The 21,203-nt window shown below is 46.0% G+C and overlaps 1 protein-coding gene across 3 annotated transcripts in view; it reads left to right on the top strand.

Moving 5' to 3' along the window:
- The window catches only part of BIN3 (bridging integrator 3), a 66,765-nt gene that overhangs the window by 9,960 nt on the left and 35,602 nt on the right, over positions 1-21,203 (top strand). For 2 of the 3 annotated variants that reach the window (XM_075062757.1, XM_075062756.1), the window contains exons 2-4: positions 4,655-4,703; positions 13,953-13,993; positions 14,733-14,794. In XM_075062757.1, coding sequence (XP_074918858.1) covers positions 4,655-4,703; positions 13,953-13,993; positions 14,733-14,794 — 152 coding nt within the window. Of the gene's footprint in view, positions 1-4,654; positions 4,704-13,952; positions 13,994-14,732; positions 14,795-21,203 lie in introns of those variants that run through there. The other variant, XM_075062758.1, reaches the window with a different exon arrangement.

Consider the following 21,203-nt stretch of genomic DNA (forward strand, 5'->3'; position numbering starts at 1 on the left):
GTCAATCTGATCTATTTCTGATATGTTCATTGCTGTGGTATCCAGGCAGACTAATAATACCTGGAGCTCTTCATCTTACAATGCACTCTGACAGCTGCTAATTTGTGCATCCCACTATATTTGGTAATTATATTATCCCCATTTTATGGATGGGGAAACTGAGGCACAGAGCAGTAAAATGTCTGGCCCAAGGTGTCACAGCAATAGACTGTCCGAACTGGGATTAGAACCCAGGAGGAGTTATTGGCTCTCGGGCTTGTGCTCAGATTGTTGGAGCACATCTCTCTCTCTGCTGCCAGCAGCTTCTTGCAACAGCATTTCAAAGCTGCAGGTGTGTCAATTTATTTTACAATCTCAGCTAAGATCAGTGGTTCTGCTCTTCTTACTAGTTCATTGCTTTATTCTTTCTGTTCTTCTTCCCTGTGTTGCTTTTTCACTGAGCCATATTAAACCAGGAAAATTGTCTCAAAATATAAAATAGCCTTTTTTTCTTTTCTTTTTTTAAAATAAAAAATAGACATCATATGAACAGGGATTTTTTAAAAGGTTTTTACTGAGACAGACATAATTAGCCAACTGGCATCATGATGCTAATAGAGATATTTGCTGTTTCAAAGTATATTTGCAGTTTTGTTGAACATCCTGTTGACTTTCTTTTGCTATGAAAGAGAATAGTCTTTGTTTCTTCCTCTGTACACAGAACTTTTTGGACCTGAAAATCCTTTCCTTCCCAACTGAGCTGGAGTTAAAATATCCTGTAGCTCGAATCCCACACTGCCCTTCATTGCATAAATGTAATGAGTAGTTTAAAGAAAAGTGAGCCATCTGAAACAGGATGGGCTGATCCCATTATCCATTAATTGACCTGAGCTGCTTGTTTTATTCTAGGTCGGCTCGAGAAGAAAAGCAAGTGCTAAAGCAGACTATGTCAGCTCAGGTTAAAGGTAGGAGGAAGGAGTGATACAATTTAAGCTCAACCAGGCTACTCAGGTGCTGTGGAAGACCTGAAATACTCCCTCAGTCTGAGTCCGGATTCCTCCATCCCCTTCCATCCTGCAATTAGTTGTTACATAAACTACCAGTTGCCTGTACCCTCAGCTGCTGGTCTTGGTTGATTTAGAACACTAAGATCCAGGCCTTCTAGTATGATTTGTGATTTAATCTGGTTGGTTTCCACTCCGCTATCCCTGTTTTACTAGAGTTTACTTAGTTTTGTCATGCTCTTTAATGAAGACTGACAGTTGGTTTTTCCCCATGCCTCACACACTTTCCAGAGCAGCTGCCTTTCCTTAGGAAGCCCCCATACTTTATGATATTGCAAAGCTGTATTGGGTAGAGAAGTCTGATTGAGTAAATGGTGAAAGGTCATGTTTTAGTAAGACAAGGTGGGCAAGACAATGTCTGTTGTTGGACCAACTTCTGTTGGTGGAGGTACAAGCTTTTGAGCTACGCTGAGCTCTTCTTCAGCTTTGGGGAAAGGAACCCAAAATCTTGTACCTTCCACCTGCAGAAGTTGGTCCAATAAAAGATATTACTAATTAGGGTTACCAGCCCTCCAGAATTGTCCTGGAGTCTCCAGGAATTAAAGATGAATCTTTAATTACAGATAATGTCATGTGATGAATCTCCAGGAATTCGTCCAATCAAAGTTGGCAACCCTATACCTAACCCACCTTGTGTCTCTCCTATCCTGGGATCAGCACAGCTCCAAAACCACTGCAAACAAATGTTTAGAGACTCACACCGCTATAGCTATCTTCACTGCTGCTTTTTGCATTTTCTGGCCGGCCACTGTCTGTTGCAGGTTAATTTGCTGGAGGCATCTGTTTGAATGGTCCTCTTTGGCTGGTGGTGTTTCAGAGCCTCTGCGGGGTGCCTGTCTTTAAATTCTGTGTTCGTTTCTGTGTTAACTAAGATTAATCATTAGCAACAGAGAAACAATTATCCCATATTGTGCAGAGTGTTAACTGTTCTTTGGCTGGGACTGTAAACTTTCCGGGGCAGGGACCATGTCTCTCTCTCTCTCTCTATCTTCTGTAATGCACCGTGCAAGTCATGGTGCAACTTGAATACTAAATAATGCATTCAAATGGAGTGTGGTTTTTGGTGGAATTTCCTCCACCTCCTCTTATCAGTACACCGTCACTCACCATAATATCTCTGTTTAATGCCACTTCTCTACTCATGGATTTTAAGTGCTTAGGGCAGGGGACTGGGAATAAGGATTCCTGAGTTCTGTTCCTGTCTGCCATTGACTCACTTTGTGACCTTTGGTAAATCACTTCTTTTCTCTGTGCATCAGTTTCCTCCATCTGTAAAATGGAGATATTCAGTGTTTGTAAACACTCGGAGACCCTCTGTTGTAACGTCATGTAGAAGGGCAAAGTGTTTAAAGGTGTGTTTGTTAGCTGATGACTTCAGCATGATGTCAGGGATGCATGGTACCTCAGGGTGCCACTCTAGTAGCTGCATGTTGTATATTTCACAGGAGATCAAATGGTTAAGGTTTGACTTATACATGCTTTCTTCACTTGCTGCCAGCAATCTCCATCTTCCAGTGTTATGTTTCTATAGGAACTCCCGGCAATGCCTGCTGCAAGATATTATCAACCAGTCTCAGGCTGGGCATAGCAGGTCCAAATTCAGCAACGGTGTTGCATCTGTTTACACCGGGAGCTCTATTTGGTCCTAGTTTTCTTCTTCTCCATCCCACTGCTCTCCCTCAGTTCCTCAGTTTTGTTCCTGCCTCTACCTGAGGACAGTAACTGATGCAGATTTCACTGTCACAAATAACTAGCTCTAATGATAGATAGCACCTGGTTATACTGACGCCAATAGTATGACCAGTGCCCAAAGGGCACTAAGGGAGACATCCCATTTTTATTGACTTTTTGCCCATGTAGAAAAAAGAAAAATCTTTAATTTCCTATTCCTTCCTGTAAGGCATCACAACCAGTTATTGACTGTTTAATTATATGCTAGACGATTGTTTGTTTATAGAAGATGTGTGATTCATGGTTGCTGTGACTGCCGGTGGAACTGGAAAGGGTTAACAGTCTAAAATGGCATCAGCCATGCTGGAGAACAATAAACAGGAAGTACTCCAGAAATTAAATTTAAACATTTGTGACTAATGTTGACTTTTACTCCATGGTCAGTTCAGGGGTATGGATTGCAGTCTAGGTTTATTACTGGTTGCTAATTATACCATTGGTTTGACTATGATTGGCTGAAATGAAGCAAAGAGGGAATTGGGTCATTGGATGATCTTGTTTTTGCTGTCATTCCCGTGTTAAGTGTTGTCTCATATGTGGTGTAGTGTTTGTGGAGTGGTGCCTGCAGAGAGATGTCTCTAACTGGTAGTTTAATCCTAAAAGTTAGTTGTTGTATATAAGAGATTTTACAAAACCAATAGGGTAATAAAAATGTTTTCACAGTTAAAAATAATCATTGGAAATCAGTGTAGTTGTTTGAATTAAAACTTTCCTCAACAACCCTGCGACCTGTAAATGAAACTGATTAGAGACATTTGTGAAACTGATTAGCCATTTTCACTCTGCAATACTGACAAAAATGAACTGGTTAAGAGATTAATATAAACTAAATTAGATTTTTAAAATTAATTTTAGTAAAAAATATGAGAATTTGTTACTGTTTGCACAGAACCATTAGGGGACTTCTGCACCGTCTGTTTTGCATCTGGTACAGAACATGGTTTGAGACAGGATACCATTCCTGGATAAGGCTATTCCTTTTTTGAAAATATGTATCTGAATTCTCCCCATAGCTATACCAGCATAATATGCTGTAAACTGGGTTTAGTATAAACTGGGAGCATTATGGACCATGAATTTTAACCAGACAACATAAATTAGTCTAATACATTAAAAGCAATGGCTGAATTATTGTGTTTTTATTACTTTGGTTATCAAGTGGGGAAAGAAACTTTATTATTTTAATTGCTTTATGACTACAACAATCTGGTCAAGCCAAAACTGGATACATAGTGAGCACTCTTCACCTTCCAACTAGCTTATGTGTGAGGGAATAGCTCATCCAGATTGTACTCACAACCATATTAAGGTTTTTAAGAATGAAGGCTGTTCAGCTGGCAGGTGAGCCATCCCTGCAGCTGTTGTAAGAAAAATCCTTTGAAGCAGCTCAAAACTCCAGACACTTGGGTAGTGGTTTTTGAGGGTCTTTCCCTCCCCTCCTTTTAATCTTCTCTTTGTAAATATTTGCAGTGTTTGATTCCTTCCTCCCCACCCCCGCCTCCCCTCTCAGATTTATTTTGAAATTTTGTACAACCTTCAGACCTTTGTTCTGCCAAGGAGTGCCTTGGACGTCTAGAGCCCTTAGTTGTATTAATAGGACACTGACTGGAGGAAAAAGGGGGATTTCACTGCTGGAGACCCAGCTGGCGCTGCTGTTTGGGAAGATCACTGATGCCAGAGCTGAAGCAGACTCCAAAGGGAGATGTACTTTATCTTGAATGTAGTACCAGGATCTGAGATGTTATTCCACTGAAGCTGGCATCCAAAAATCCTTCTCTAAGAAAGAGCTTGGGGAACGTGTTTTTTGACATCGTCGCATGTGAGGCCAGCTATTCTTGTTCGCTTACATATTCCTTATCTCTCCCTCCTCCCTTTTCCAGGATTCCGTTCAAGATTGGGCAGCCCAAGAAACAGATTGTACCCAAGACGGTGAGTAAACCAATTCCCCCTTTTTAGATCCAGTCTGTGATCATGTGGCTGGTGAGTCAAGCCAGCATTTTGACTCGTCCCATTTTTGTGTGTGTATGTGGGAGGGGAGTGTGAGTGAGCAGAACCTGTTGCTGTGTTTGACCATCACATCCTTGCGCTGTGGGTGAGGGGGAGTCCCAGCTACATGCAGTATTTTGGTCTCGGGATCTGTTTTTTAAGGGAGTGGGCTCTTTCATTCTGGCACAGTTTTCCTAGGAGATGACTGAACATGCTTCCTTCCTTCCTTCTTTCAGCAATGGCTTGTTTGTTCATCCATTCTGAGCAGATGGAGGAGGGGGAGTGGTTCAAATCACTGAATATAACTGTTTCCAAAGGAAAGCTTATCAGAGGAGGCTGAGATGCTTAGTACTCAGGCATGAATTAATTTGTGCTGCACAGCATTTGGTTTAAAAGAAAATTAAAAAAGCATTTTGTATTCTGATGAATTTGAAAGTCCTTTCCCAAGTGCTGTTTCTTGCAGCTGGCTGTGGTATTTTCCCTACTTAAGCAGATGGTCCTTGTCCTGTGAAAGCTGTAGTGGTCACAGTAGCAATCCCTGAATTAACCTGCATACCTGCTTTAAAAGAAGCGTCCTGATCGCTAGTGTGACAATGACATTGGCTTTATAATTATAACTGCATTGGTGAACTAATCCCCTGTACAGACTAACATTCTTGATCCTTCCTCTGTGGGACTCCCACCACTGCTAATTCCTTAGGATGCGTGGGTTACTTGTATTAAGGTGTCAAAGATGCTTTTTGTGGCATGAAGTTTCCCCTTGAGACGGAGGATTTACTCTGCCACTTCCCAATATTGATGAATTGTAATCTTTTATTTAAAGGATAGTGTCGTTCTGTGGTGCTGCAGAACGACAGTTTTCTGCTTCTGCTTTAGACTGGCAGTGCAAAATTTAAGCAAGGGACCTTTTTAAAGAACGACAATGTTGAAACCCTAATGAAGGCCTTTGACTCCTTTTCATTCTTCTGTGGTCTTACCAAGTTCTAGTGCTCCAGACCTCATGTGTTGAACGCTGCTCTCTGCAATCTCTGCAAAGAAATACAACCCCAGCCTCAGGCAAATCCACTGGATCTCTGTTTATTTCAAGATCCAGTTCAAAATTACCCTTTTTTTGTTTTTAAATCCCTCATTGACTTTCTCTATCGGATTGCAGAGATCCTGACTGTCTCACTTTCTTACTTGCTCCATCCACCTCTCTAGCACTGGTTTCTTTTCTACTGGCACAAGAGCCTTCTTCTCCGCATCGTCTGGTGACTTGAACAGTATTTTTGGACATTTCCGCCCCATCTGATTTTTGTCTCTCATGAGAGTACATATTTGTCTGCATTTGTCTGCACCTGTGAATTTCCCTTTCCCTGTGCCATAATGTATTGTTTAACTGTGTAACGTGTTTCAGGATGCAGTTTGTCTGAAAGACCTTATACTACATAAAACCGTGTTGCTGCACATAGTGCCACACACCAAGGTCTCCACTATCACCTCTGAAGCTAGCCCTCCTAATGGTAGAGCAGGAGCTCAGACTGAAAGAGAGTTAATATTTGAACCTTCAAGATCTCTCTTTGCTCTCAGTTTACAGTGGATTCTGTTGTGTTCTGCGCCTGGCATTTTGGATGGTAGCAGTATGGGAATGTCTGTTAGCTCCTGGGTTTTGTCTTTCAGTGTGGAGATACAGTATATCATAGGCAAATCCAAGAGATTGCTATCCAGTTCCTTCCTTAGCTTTTGTAGCCATTTTCCTCTTGCCTATCCAGTTGTAGAGATTTCTCCAGCACATACACAAATAGAGATAAACTGGCAGTTGTGGGCTGTAATTTCTGAAATAAAACGCTTTTGTCAAGTTCAGAGTGTCCAAGGGGCAAAGATTCATCCAGAATTGTTACTGGTTTCAAGCTTTTTCCCCTCTCCCCTGCTCTTCACCTGTCCCTCCGCTTCCCAAATTCAGCAGAAGTGCTGAGAGTTTGAATGTTGGAAATTTTTACTGGCCTCCACTATGCCATCTTGTTGATTGTAACAATACTCTTGGGACAGATGTGTGCCAAACAGAAAGCATGGAGCAATGTAACTGCACAGGTAAGTGTAGAGTGCAGTCCTTCAAAGGAGAACAAATGACAGGAAACTACCATTCTCCCTTGAGAACCTGACCCTTCAGATTTACACTCCTCTTAGTTTCAGGGTGTGGAAGTGATGAGCTGCTTTGTATCTAAGCTAGTTAGTGTAGACCTCTGAGTTTACCTCCCCCTTGCAGGCTGAGACATTCTGTCTGTGTGGGCTTTTGGGAAGAGCAGTACAATCTGCTTTAGCTCTCCATTTTATTCCAGATGTTGGCCTCTGGAGGCTGCTGCAGGAAGTGGGAAGGTGTGGCATCTCCAGGGCTCCATCCAGAGCTCATAAGAAGGGAAGCGGTTATGGAGAGGATCTCCCACTCACAAGATTGTACCACAAAAAAAAAAGGGGGGCAGTTGTTAGAATTTAGCAGTTGGTTCCCACCAGAGCATGCTAATTCCAACACGGGGAGAGAGACAGAATCATTCTGACATGGCACGCTTAGCTCACCAAAGGTTTTGTGATTAAAAGGCTCTAGTACTAGAAGGAGCACTGGAAAATAGGTTGACTGGGCTGCAGTAGGAATTAGTCATGACTCATTGTGCCCACTGGTGCTGATCCTTTGAAGAAAGGCCAAGTGTCAGCCACCGTTTAGCTCTTCAGGTAGAAGGAAACCCCTGTAGGAAATATCAGCTGGTGAACTGAAGTGATCTCCCACCCCCCACATTCCCCGGCATGTCACTACTTTGTTTCTACCTAAACTTGGGCAAATCCAATTCCAGACTGAATAATCTCTTCCCTCCTCTTCCCCTGAAAAGAGCATCTGTCACTGAGCACATACAGAGGCGAGGAGATTGGGTGGCAGAATCTAATATATAGAGAGGACCTGCTGTCAGGGGTACTATAGAGGACATAGTAACGCAGCCCAATTAAACTAATGCTCAGCGATGGGACTTAAACTTGTTAGAATTATATCTGTGTGCAGAATGTTTATTCTTTAAATCCAATGTGCAGTGGAAGCCTCTTATAGCGGAGACAGTTCCCTTCTCTCTCCACTTCCCCTCACCCCCAGGACAACTTCACTCTAAGCACAAGTTACACTGTTCAAGCTGCAGTGGAGTTCCAGCTAACTGAAGTTCATCTGTGTCACCCTGGGGTTGTATCATGCTCTTCAGAGGGGACTTGGTCATCTGAGTCGGCAGGTGGCTGAAAAGAATTGCAGCTCTGAGCCTGGAGCACAGCCTCCCACTGCTGCCAGGCAAAGCAAGGGAAGCCAGTCAGTTCATTTTCTCTCTTGGAAGAGGGGAATCCAGAGCATAGCTGCCCCCAAGAACCTTGGACAAGTTGGTCAGGGGTGCCTCACCTCCGTCTGCTTGATTCGGGGTGTATCCTTCCCCCATTGTGTTGCTGGCAGACTTTGAGTGAGTTGGCTGGGCATGATTGGCAGAGTGTATTCGAGAGCTCACAAACCTGGGTTGTAGACTTCAGAGTCTTCTAGACCCCACTCCCTTGATTTAGCCAAAGATTTTGGTGTTCCCTGAGACCTTTCGATAACTGAGCTTCATTATAAGAAGAATCCCATCCCAGCAAGTTTGCCATAATTAGTTTCCACTGCACATAACTAACATTTGAAATCTCTAATACCGGAGTAACAGCATTGGTGGGATAAAATTAACGGGCTTGGTGAATTAGGTGATTGTGTCTATTACACTCTCCCTTCCACCCTCTCATTAAAGATGCAGCGGGCTGAGTCCCATCCCTCTATTCTGAAGCTGCGCATGATGCTCTTTGGGGAATAGCATAGGAGCAGCATTGCTTTTGTGCATGGCTTATCCACCCATAGCCTTATTTAGAAGATGGGTAGGTGTGGCTTGCTGGTTTGTGAAGTCCACGAAATCCTAGTCTTGGGTGTACAGGCTCGTATTCCGGCTTCACTTCATTTCAGGGTTATTTTGGCCCAAGGTACTTGACTGTCAGGCACAAAGGGGTTATTGTGTCTTGTGCTAATTGTTCTGCTGCACCCAATTTATGCACGCAAGTTGCATTGTCTAGGTGGGATCTTTGTTGTGTTTAATGGGATGGCACATACCCAGCAGAAGTTTGTGGTTATAATAAAACGTTTGGCTTAACTACACAATTTTTTCTCTTCCCTCTTGTTGCCAAGTCCCATTAAGGGAGTCTGAGTCCAATGGAATGATGCCATGTGGAAATCAAAGAGCACCCTTCCCCTAGGAGAGTGAGAAGGATCTTCGCAGTACTGCCTTTCCATCCTCTTGTGGTGCTCATTGGTCTTGCATCATTTCCTCTCTACCACATTGCTGATTACAACGACCCCTTTAAGTTACAAAGATTCTATCATGGCTGGAAAGCCCAAAGTTCGAGCCCTTCTTGGATTTGTTACAAAGTTAGTGTAATTCACTGGGGGGGGGGGGCGTCCCCCCACCCCCAGCCCGGGCAGGGCACCGCCGTTCCCGGGGAACTCTGACCGGTGGGGGGGGGGGGGGGGGGGTTTAAAGAGCACTTCAGTTAAAAGTCCTAAGTCTGCACTCGGGAGCAATCTTACAATAACTAACCAATGTGCATGGAACAAAGAGCATTTCAGAAAGGAAAACAGATTTTGGTTTCAAGCTTCCAAAAGTGAGTGAGATGGATTGGAGGGAGGAATTATTTGAATGTGGAAACTTACCTAAATGGTTTCTTTTCTTCAAAGTACCTCTAGTGCTCATTATTTTTAACTTGGTAACTCTATCAGTAGCTTTTTGCTTTACATGTCAGATGCCTACAGACATTAAGTTTCCAGGCTGGTGAAATCTAACTGAGAGCTGAAGCTGCTGGGTACTGTGCATAACGTGCTTGGTGTACTGTTACCTTGCCCTCGCAGCCCACTGCATTTGTCTCTTTCATCCACCTGTTGCATTTTTACATAAACTTGGACTGTGAGCATTCTGGGGCAGGGACTTATTTGTGTCGCATGATGGTCCATGAGCCTCAGCTGGAGTCTCTGGGTGCTACCGTAATAGAAATAATAATTAATAGTAGCTAGCAGAGGCACATGGGTGTGCAGAATGCAGTGACTGGTAGCCAACTGTTACTGTGGGGGTGAAACAAGACTAATGCTTGGGCAGCTGTCTCTGTATAAATGTCATTGGGGATGTGAGTGGGGAGGGGTGTTTGATGTGTTGCCTTGTGAAGAAGAGGATTCAGTCCCTGATACGCAGAGTGCACACAAGACAACCAGGCAGGGAACCCAAGAAAGATAGGACAGGATGAGAGTTTGAGGAACACGTGTACTCCACATAGAAAAGTAACTTCTGTGTGAGACTTGTGGCCTCCCTCAGATCAAAGAGACTGAAATGCCTTTGTTTCACCCCCACATACTGCAGGTGGAGGGGAGAATTGAACAATAATGGGTAAATCAGCAAATATCAGGAACCGCTCAGCATCTTTACATTTCATTTCATCCCGAGCCTCCCAACCCCTTGCAACTAAGCCTAGAAATAACTGATTGCTGACCAAATGAATGGGAAATTCTTTTGAATAGTACATCTGCAACAGTATGGAGTTTCACACTGAGAACAAGGGGAATAATACCATCAGCCGTCAAAGGACTCGAGCCTGAGTCATACCGGCCCCGTTTGGTTTGCAACCAGGACAGTTCACACAGACATATAAATAGAATGCAATAGTTTGGGGTTATTTTTACAGCCGGAACAACCATAGAAATACAGGGTGATTTTACTATGTGCTGGTTACCTGACCTGAAGGCACCAGCTGTCGTGGATTTTTGCAGAGCTGTGAACCAGGCATTGGCTATGCAAGCTGCCCCCTCATTGATCCATCCTGTCCTGGAGGGACCAATTTTAGCAGTGAGAAAGGGAGATCAGTCTTCGGAGCTTTTCAGTCTACAGAGACAGCCAGCGTGGGTGCCGGTAGTAGTGGTCTCTGTTGGTCTGGACACGTGTCCCCTTGAAATTTGACCGAAGCTCACCAAACTCCCTACTCACCAAACAGCCATCAAATTGCAGTGACTCAGTCACTATTGACTTCGGGTGGATTTGAACTTGCAAACTCAGAAGATATTTAAGAAATGGGGATTGCAAAAAATGAGGGTGACATTTACACCTGTAGGTCTCCACTTTAAAATGTTGGCCTTATAGCAATTGGAATTGAAAACCAAGGGGGGGAGTGTTATTAAATGTGTTGTTCCTTTAGCTATATTTTGTTGCTGTGAGTCTCAGTTTTTTAAAAATTTAAAAAAAAATACTCTGGTTCATTCTAGTCTTGGCAGTGCACAACGCTTTGCTGCTTGTTTAATAGCGTGGCAGCTTAATCACGAAAAAGAACCCAGTTTTGATCCCATGACAGCAAAAGTACATGTTTACTCTTGGCTGGTCAGTTGAAATCTACATGCTTTATTTGATTGATAAGATGTGGAATGAGTGTTTAAGTATATGTTAAAACAGTCATAGATTCATAGACTTAAAGTCAGAAGGGACCATTATGGTCATCTAGTCTGACCTCCTGCACAATGGAGACCACAGAAGCTCACCCACCCACTCCTGTAACAAACCCCTAACCTATGTCTGAGTTATTGAAGCCCTCAAATTGTGGTTTAAAGACCTCAAGGTGCAGAGAATCCTCCAGCAAGTGACTCGGGCCCCCATGCTGCAGAGGAAGGCAAAAAACCTCCAGGGCCTCTGCCAATCTTCCGTGGAGGAAAATGCCTTTCCGACCCCAAATATGGCGATCAGTTAAACCCTGAGCATGTGGGCAAGACTCACCAGCCAGCACCCAGGAAAGAGTTCTCGGTAGTAACTCAGATCTCACCTCATCTCACATCCCATCACAGACCATTGGGCATATTTACCTGCTAATAATCAAAGATCAATTAATTGCCAAAATGTAGGCTATCCCATCATACCATCCCCTCCATAAACTTATCAAGCTTAGTCTTGAAGCCAGATATGTCTTTTGCCCCCAGTACTCCCCTTGGAAGTCTGTTCCAGAGCTTCACTCCAGAACTCCACCAGGAATGAAAGCACGGGGGAGTATCGTAGCTCATTGGAGATTTTCTGTCAGACAGCAGGTGGGAATAGGAAATCATTGATGTCATATTCGGAGAATACTTCTCTGCTTGGGTGATTTTTTTTTTTTTTTTTTTTTTTTTTTTAGCTTGTATACTCTTTGAGGCAATGATTCTATCTTCATCTCTTTGGAAAGTGTCCGGCACACTGAGAACTGCAATTAAAATAATAAAATTGTTTTCTTTTCAGCCCATGGGTTGGTGGATTTGTTTGCAATAGGGTCATGTTTTAGAATTTGGGGGGCATGGAGACCCAGTGGTGTCTTGAGGCTTAGAAGAGGGCCCTTGGTTACCTGAGCTGATGGAGACAGAGGGTATGGTACAGAGAATGTGTCGTTTCATAGGAAGTGATCAGAAAAGAAGTGCTAAAATACAAAATTACACATCCTTTGAGACAACTTAGTAGTTAATCTGACTAAGAACTCAGCTGTAGCAGCCAGTAGCCACTACCACCGCTTCAGTTGTGCATTCTCTAATGGAGCTTGAACTGCTTCAAACCCAGGTTCAGGTCTAAGGCTTGGAGCAGTCCGGATTCTGTGGTGGATTAGAACCTATGGACTAGAATGGGAGTTGGGAGGAGTGCTGGGGCACATCACACAGGCAGATCATAAGGGAAAAGGAGGAGGAGGCTTAGAATACCAGTTACTGAAGCCCGAAGAGCCAGTATTAGTGACAGTTGCATGCAGAGAAGATAGATACTTAATAGTCTGCAAAGGGGAGTGTGGAGTCTTTTAAATTTGGTGTCAGAGGAGAGAGGGGCATGCCCCCAGTCTCATTCTCTGTTACCATGGGTGAACGTATGCATACAGTGTTTCTGGATCCCTGAGCAGAAACATTTCTCATATGACCTGCTCCTCTTCTGTAAATGCCAAGCAGGGCTGTGTAAAGCGGACAGTCCTGCATGTATGTTCATGTGTCATTATACCTGCTGGGCTGCCACCTTTGTGTGCTTTTGGAATGGCTCCATTTATTTTGTCAGTTTCCAGTTCATATGCCTTAGCATGTCCTCAGAATGAATTGACACAGCTGGTGGCAATGACTTTTGCTCTAAAATGGTCTGGTCCATCTAGTAACAGAAAACACAAGTGTAACTTCTACTTTTGGGAGAAGCTATAGCACCCACTTACTTGGGTCCAGTGGGTATTTCTTGAACACAAATTTAACTGCACAGAATACACTACACTCATATCTCCACCTTTCAACATTTCCCCCAATGCCTTAGAATGAAACTCCGAACTTTAGAATTTTGCTGGTGCAGGAAGATTCATGATGTTTCCTAATCTGAAATCCCAGTGATCACTTTGGAACTAAATTAGGAGGAACCACCAAAAGTCAAAAGTTTTTTTTTGTTATTTAATACTCCAAATACTTTCAAGGTTTAGGCCTCAGATCTTATTTGGGTCTTATATAGTTTACAGGCTAAACAAGTTCTGTATTTAGATTGTAATATCATCAGGGCAGGAACCTTGGGTAAAATTTTCAAAAGCATCCAAGTGATTTAGAAGTCCAGTGAGATTTAGCCCATGTCTATGCTCCAGGCACTACAGCGGCACACTACAGCTGTGCTACTAAAGCACGCTATTGTAGATGCTTCCTACATTAATGGAAAAGGTTTTTCCATCTATGTAAATAACCCGCTTTCTCGAGTGGCGGCAGCTGGGTTGACAGAAGAATTCTGTCAACCTAGCCACATCTACACCCTGGACTAGACCTGCTTAACGGCTCTCAAAGATGTGAATTTTTACCACCCCTGAGTGATGTAGCTAGGTTGATCTAAATTTTAAGTACAGACCAGGCATTAGGGCTCCGAAGTGCTTAAAACTCTTTTTAAAATGGGACTTAACGTGCTTTTGAAAATGTTACCTGTTATCCTCATGTTTGTCTCTAAAGTGCCTAGCATGCTGTTGACACTGTGTAAATAATAATAGCTTCACATGTATCCATTGATACTTGCAGATCAGTCCAGACCGTACTTTCCGCTGGGAAGACAGGGGCCTGGGTGGATTTTTTTGAATTGTGCTCTAATGTGTTTGAGCTGATGTGGTTTCTCTTTCTCCTTCCCCCAGGTGGAGAGAGACTTCGAAAGGGAATATGGGAAACTTCAGCAGTAAGTGTTAACCAGTTTGGGGATGATCCTGGATCTGCTTTTCATCCAACTCAGTCTTATTGCATCTTTCCTTGTGCTGCTTGCCTAATGCTCTGTTAGCAGCTCGTTGTTCTCCTGCTGAGTGCATTGTAATTTCGAGATGGTTTAGATTGGTGTTTCTCAGTCAGGGTCGCAACCTGGGCGGGGGGCGGGGTCATGAAGTATTGACAATTTTCTTACAATTCTAAAGCACAGAAAATAAAATTTCCAAAATATCTTCAAGGAGTCCAAAACCATCAGTATTTGTAAGGTCTAATGTTGTAGTAACTGTTATATTGTGTAGACCTATATCTGATACGTTTTTACTCTTACTTTTTTAGTAAACATAAGGGTCATGTGGAGATGTGGGTGGTCACTTGAAATTAGTTATATGCTTAAACAGCATTATACGTAATAGAAACGTGTCCAGTTTCCTTTTAACTACCAGCTGGCCTGTTGGCATAGTTGTTATGTACACCACTACCTCGATATAACGCCACCTGATATAACACAAATTTAGCTATAACACGGTAAAGCAGTGTTCCGAGGGGGCGGGGCTGCGCACTCCAGTGGATCAAAGCAAGTTCGATATAACACGGTTTCACCTATAACGCAGTAAGATTTTTTGGCTCCCAAGGACAGCGTTATATCGAAGTAGAGGTGTATATGTTTGTTTATTTTTTAAAGATTCAGAACTTAGTCTTATTCTTTCCTATTTCAGGCTGGAAGATCAGACCAAGAAATTGCAGAAGGACATGAAGAAGAGCACAGATGCAGATGTGGGTATGTAACAGTGTGAGGCACAGATTGGGAATCAGGCCGTTAAAAGAATAAGTGTCTTTTTCGGGGTCACAGGAAGCCTGTGACAGAGCTGGAGACTGAGCCCAGGTCGCTTGAGTTCCAGTTCAGTCCCTTAGCTACAAGACAGTCCTCTTGGGCGCTCGTAAACTATTACTTACCCAGAGTCATATCGTGAGTCCATTGGCTAAGCCAAGAATAGAACTTCATTCTCCTGAACTGCAGCTTGCTGTGTGACCTTGGCCAAGTCTCTTCACCTCTCTGTGGCTCAGTTTCTTCCTTTGAAAATTTAGGATAATTCTTATTTGTATTAGGGTAGCGCCTGAAGGGCCTGACTGAGAATGAGGCCCCCTTGGGTTGGTCACTGTATCCTCACATAGCGAGAGCGTAAAGCACTATGTAAGTGCCAAGTGTGTGTATTTCATTTATATCTCTTTGCCAACTTAATGGCTCACATGTAAGAGTAACCCTGCAAGTTCTGCCTAATAGTTGTCTTGGTCTTGCTGCGGTGGGCTATGCAGGAAGCAATAAACAAGTAGTCTCTTCATGTCACTGCCCCAGCTGTTTGCTTCTGCGAGGTCAGAGAGTGACATCTGCTGTGCAGGTGTGCGTCACTCCTGCACATGGGGTCCTGCTCGCTCACTTAGCAGTTTCTCCAGTAGGAACCCAATCTGACCGCATCACACAATACAGGGTTTAAACAAACATGGGTAAGATGAAAAGACTAGACAATCTGAAGGAAGAGACACTGGGGGAAGTGAAGATTAGTGATTGCCAGTTACTGAAGCGAGCTGAGCAGCCTTCTGGAACATGCAGAAAAGAGCTGTTTTAAACAGAGATGGCTTTTTTGCAGCACAGAGTTTGGAGCAGTCTCTATTTCTATTGACCCACTGGGCATTGGAGCCAAGTCAAATTACATGAGTAGACAGGTGAGGGCTGGTCCAGTCTCCACAAGCACCTCATGGTGACTTGATTTATGAAGAGACAGGTATGCTAAAAAGAACCCACATTTTGCTGCCTGTTAGCAGTAGGGCAGGAGGATACATAGCTACACACACAGCACCATCATAAACATGAACAACAAATGCTGCAAGAAAAAAACTCTTCCAAGGTGAAAGCTTCTCTCCCTGGGACGTTGTTCATTATCAAGGCTCCTCTGGCAAGTTTTTCCTTGTAAAGGATTCCCCTCCCCTCCCTTTCAGTGGGTGTTTTTATATGGAGCATTTCAAGCCCCACGGGAGCTGTGGGAGGACTCTCCTTTTCCGTTCTGCTTCATGGCAAGGTTGCAAATTAGCCCAGGCCCTGTCCAGATCCGGTATGAGCTGATTTCTCATTTAAAGGCATGAAATCCTGAATAAGGGGAGAATTTTAAACTTGGTGCCAGTGAATAAAGAGTGTCCCAGACCACGGAGGACGGAGAACAGATGCCTGAACAGGCATTCAGGACCTCTGGAGGTTTCCCTCACCCTGCAATATCTGAGTAACAGAGAGAAGAAGAGATAACTGTAGTTAGTTAGCTAATGTGTAGTTCCCATGTCCCGCAGAAGTCTGGCAGTGCATCAGCTCTGCTGCTGTTCTTCCTAGTGTCTTATTTCTTCCATTGTCTCTGAGTGTCGAGGGGGTTGATTGTTCACTCTCACTGTAAACATTCACCAGCACGTTTGACCTAGTCAGGCCAGTCCATGTTCTGTCAACAGTAGATACACACTCCGAAATAAGCAGACACTTTCTCAGATGCACAAGTTTTCCTGGGAGACTAGGACGCTGCCGTGCCAGTTTTAGCAGCATGGCTGGGAAAGGTGATCCAAACCTCAGTAAGAATTGCCTGCAACACTTGCTGTGCTGTGGTTGAGGGTCACTCAGCATCTCCATCACTTGTCTCCTTTTCCAGAGAGGAGGTGGCTTTAAGGAGCAGGGATTTTTTATTTATTTGGTTGTCTAGCTGTAATAAAAGTCCTCTCCTTTTGAAATAAAATATAACTGCCTCATTAGACCACAAATCGTGCTCTGGATTTGGTGTGCAGATGGATGCTGTCTTAATTATAAAATGACAGCTTTATCTTGCTTTGAATAACCAGCCATGGCCTAAGGTCACTTTTTCTAATATTAATAGTACTCAGCACTTTATACTTGCAAAGTACTGTGCAAACATTTAACCAATTCCTCCTCCAAGTCTCCCCCTTCCCCCTGTTGTACAGATGAAGACACAGTGGTACAGAGAGGAGAAAAATGACTTGCCGAAAGTCACACAGCAAATCAATGGCAGAGTAGGGACTAGAACCCAGGAATCTTGATTCCCAGCCTCTGAGAATCTGTCTGACCATTGCCTGCCATCACTCGCTATCCTAATTCTATTAAGTCCCAGCTCTTTGCATTTTGGGGGCACATAGTAATTTCTCTTCCAGCTAAAGAGTTCTATGGTTTTTAGCCCAGTCTTGTTTTGAATCATAGAATCATAGGATCTCAGGGTTGGAAGGGACCTCCGGAGGTCATCTAGTCCAACCCCCTGCTCAAAGCAGGACCAATTCCCAACTAAATCATCCCAGCCAGGGCTTTGTCAAGACTGACCTTAAAAACCCGAGTGAGTGAGGATGTGCCGGACAGAGGTTGTTGGGAAGGCTTGGAGCCCTGAATGAGCAGGACTATATATTGAACCTCTGTGGAGGCAAGTGGCTGTTGCTCGATTGGAGTCCACGCAGCGCCCTATGAATTCTATCTTCTGCGTAGGATGCAGAATGGATTTGTCTAGATTGATGATTAGACCTAGAGAGAGAACAGACCTTTTGATGATGTCTACATGTGCAGGTAACCTGAGCCTCGGAAGACCCTCGAATCAGCCAGTCGTTGATATAGGAAGACATGATTCGATGGCGATGGAGGTAGGCCGCGACTATGCATCACTTCGTAAAAACTTGAGGGGCGAGGAAGGCCAAAGGGAGAAACCGCAAATTGTGTGATGACGATTCACACGAAGCGAAGAAACCTCCCGTGCAGTGGGTAAATCGCGATATGAAAATACGCATCCCTCATGTCGAGAGCAGCGTACCAATCTCCGGGATCGAGGGAAGGAAGGATGTTTCCCAGGGATACCATGCGGAATTGAGCTTCTTGATAAACTTGTTCAGAGCTCGCAGATCCAAGATGGATCTGAGACCGCCTTTCGCCTTGGGATTAGGAAGTATCTGGAATAGAACCCCCTGCTCTTAAGTCCTCTGGAACCTCCTCTATGGCTCCCCACGCGAGGAGCTTCGAAACTTCCTGCAGAAGGAGTTGCTCGTGAGAGGGTCCTGAGAGGGACGAGGGGGAGGTGGGAAGGCGAGGTCGAAATAAACTGAAGACGGTGCCACATTCCACTTTGCTGAGGACCCGCGGTCGTTGTTAGCTGGGACCATGCAGGGAAGAAAGCAGCAAGGGGTTGGCGAACTGAACGGGATCCTGGGGGGAACTGGTACATTGTTCTCGGGCGCACCTTCAAAAGTTAGGCTTTGTCCCCGGTGGTTTGGTGGGACCGGAATTGTTACCCCCTTGAGAGCCAGACTGGCGCCTACGAGAGGTTCGGTCCCTCCTCTGGAGAATCCTGTCTCGGTCGAGGTGGGGGTAGGATCGCTGGGTTGGGAACGGAGGACCGTCTCTGAGTCTGTGGCATGTGCATTCCACGGAACGCATGATCACGCGGTGTCTTTCAGACTCTGGAGGCGAGGTTGTTCTCTGGAGAAGAGACCCTGACAGTCAAAGGGCAGGTCCTGTATAGTATACTGCAGCTCAGGTGGCAACCTGACACTTGCAGCCACGATACGCCTCATAGCTCCCGAGACGAGAGTCCTAGCCGCCGAGTCCGCGGCGTCCAACGAGGCTGGAGGGAGGTCCTGCAACCTTTTTCCTTCCTCCAGGAGAGCTGAGAACTCTTGGCGGGAGTCCGTGGGACAAGCTCTACAAATTTCCCACTGCCTCCCAGAGTGTTGAAATTGTATTCTACTCAGGAGGGCTTGTTGATTCGCCACCCTGAGCTGGAGGCTCCTGCGAGTAGATTTTCCTGCCAACAGGTCCATACGCCTGGCTCTCTGGATTTGGGCGCAGGAGCTTGCGGCCATGTCGCTCCACTCGTTGACGGATTGGACTACCAACGAGCAAGGAGGAGGGTGAACATAAAGGACTCGTACCCTTGACGGACCATATATTTATGCTAACCCTTTTGCTGTAGGAGGTACCAATGCCGGGGTTTGCCAGATCGTATCGCTCGAGCCTGGATGGAGCGAATGAAGGGGAGTGCCACCCTCATTGGGGCCTCTGCCGAGAGGATACTGACCACTGGGTCATCCACTCAGGAACTTCCTCCACAGGCAAGTTATGTTCAGGGCCACGCGGCGGAGGGGGTCCTGGTGAGACCTGAGGTCATTGGGGCGTCCTGACGTTGCCGTTCCCGCCACAGCCTCATCCGGGGAAGATGAGAAGAGACCCCAGGGACCAAGGGTCTTGGAGAGGACTCCTGGTCTGTGGGCATCCGGGGCTGCTCCTGTTGTCCATGCCTTGGCAGGAGGTTGGTCCATGCTCGCTGGCGGAGGTCTGCTCGCCGTGGACTCCGGAGCCCATGGTCGGAGGGGGTGAGTGCGGCGGCGGATGGTGGCTACCTTGGCTCTGGTGGTAAGCCCACGGAGTCCAAAAGGGCCACTGATGAGGACCTTGGTTGTCCGACTCTCCATAAGATGCTGTGTCAGCATGAGAGGAGATCGACGGCTGGCGAGACGGCCACGGTGGGGCGGAGACCGTGTGAGGAAGTCTCTGCGGTCAGTAGAACCGGCCCTGTGCGGTGCCGGGAGCGGGTACCGGGAGTCCCGCCGTGCGTGAGGGTGACTGGGACCTACAACCAGCGCGGTGTCGGGAGTCGACCGGTGCTGAGAGTCGCCGTGCTGCGAGATCGGCTGCGGGAAGTGCGGTGCCGCGAGCAGTGCCAAGATCTGGAGCGGTGCCGGTTATTGTCTGAACGGCGACCGGACCTGGAGCGGTACCGCGAGTACGACCGTACTTGATGGAGCAGTACCGGGACTGCGAGCGGCCGCGGGACGAGAGCGTGACGAGACGTGAGCGTCTGCGCGACCTGGACCGGACCTGAAGACGGAGTCCACGGTGCGGGCGAAGAAGGTACGAGGGCGGCTTGCCAATAGATTGTAGACCTGCACCGGTGGCGCCAGGGGTCGAGGCAGCTCAGGCTCCGTCACTGCGATCAGGTCTCGTACAGCGGAGAACGTCTCCGGGTGGAGGGCACGATAGCTCAACCGCGGCACGTGCCGGGGAGCTGGTAGGCACTGGACTCAACGGCCTTCGAGGCCGGAATCGACGGTGCGGCAGACATAGGTGCCGCGGCAGGTGGAGTCGGTGCCAGCGGTCTGGTTGGCTAAGCGCTCAGACTGCACCGTGGGTATAGCGGCCGCAGGAGGCTTGCGCTTCTTGCTCCGCAGTGAGAGCGAGCGGTGCCGACCAGAAGCTGGTGCCGGAGACGGGTGAGACGACGTCTTCTCAGAGGGTGTGCGGTGCGGCGCTGAGGAGGTGCTTGTTCCCGTACCGTGGCGTGCCGAGGGCGGTGGAGTAACGCTGCCTCCATCAGCAACTGCTTCAGGCGAACGTCCGCTCTTTCTTAGTTCGGGGCTTGAACGCCTTACAAATCCTGCACTTGTCCTTAAGTGAGATTCGCCCAAGCCCTTAAGGCAGGAGTCGTGCGGTCGCCTGTGGGCATCCGCCTACAGCAGGTCGCACACGGTTTGAAGCCCGGTGATCGGCATGACCCGGTCCGGGGTAGGGACGGCTAATCCCGATCCCTTCTAACTATCTACAAAACTATTACTAATAAAACTAACTACTAACTACTGTTAAGAGATCAACTAGATACACAATTTACAGAAAAAACGAGAGAATCGCTAGGAGGGTGGAGAAACAGTTAGACTGCGCTCACAGTTCCAACGACCGACATGGGCGGTAAGAAGGAACTGAGGAGCGACGGGCCGGCAGGGGTTATATCGCGCCCATAGCGCGCCACTCCAGGGGGCGACCTGCCGGCCCGCGAGTGTTGCTAGGGTAAAGTCTCCAATGACGTGCACGCGGCGTGCGCACACCTACTGGAATGGATATGACAAGCACTCAAGAAGAACTGGGATTGTTTAGTCTGCAGAAGAGAAGAATGAGGCGGGATTTGATAGCTGCTTTCAACTACCTGAAGGGGTTCCAAAGAGGATGGATCTAGACTGTTCTCCAATAGTACATGATGACAGAACAAGGCGTAATGGTCTCAAGTTGCAGTGGGGGAGGTTTACGTTGGATGTTAGAAAAAACTTTTTCACTAGAAGGGTGGTGAAGCACTGGAATGGGTTACCTAGGAGGTGGTGGAATCTCCTTCCTTAGA

The sequence above is a fragment of the Chelonoidis abingdonii genome, chromosome 2 (assembly GCF_003597395.2).
Source record: "Chelonoidis abingdonii isolate Lonesome George chromosome 2, CheloAbing_2.0, whole genome shotgun sequence".
NCBI classification, from domain to species: Eukaryota; Metazoa; Chordata; order Testudines; family Testudinidae; genus Chelonoidis; species Chelonoidis abingdonii.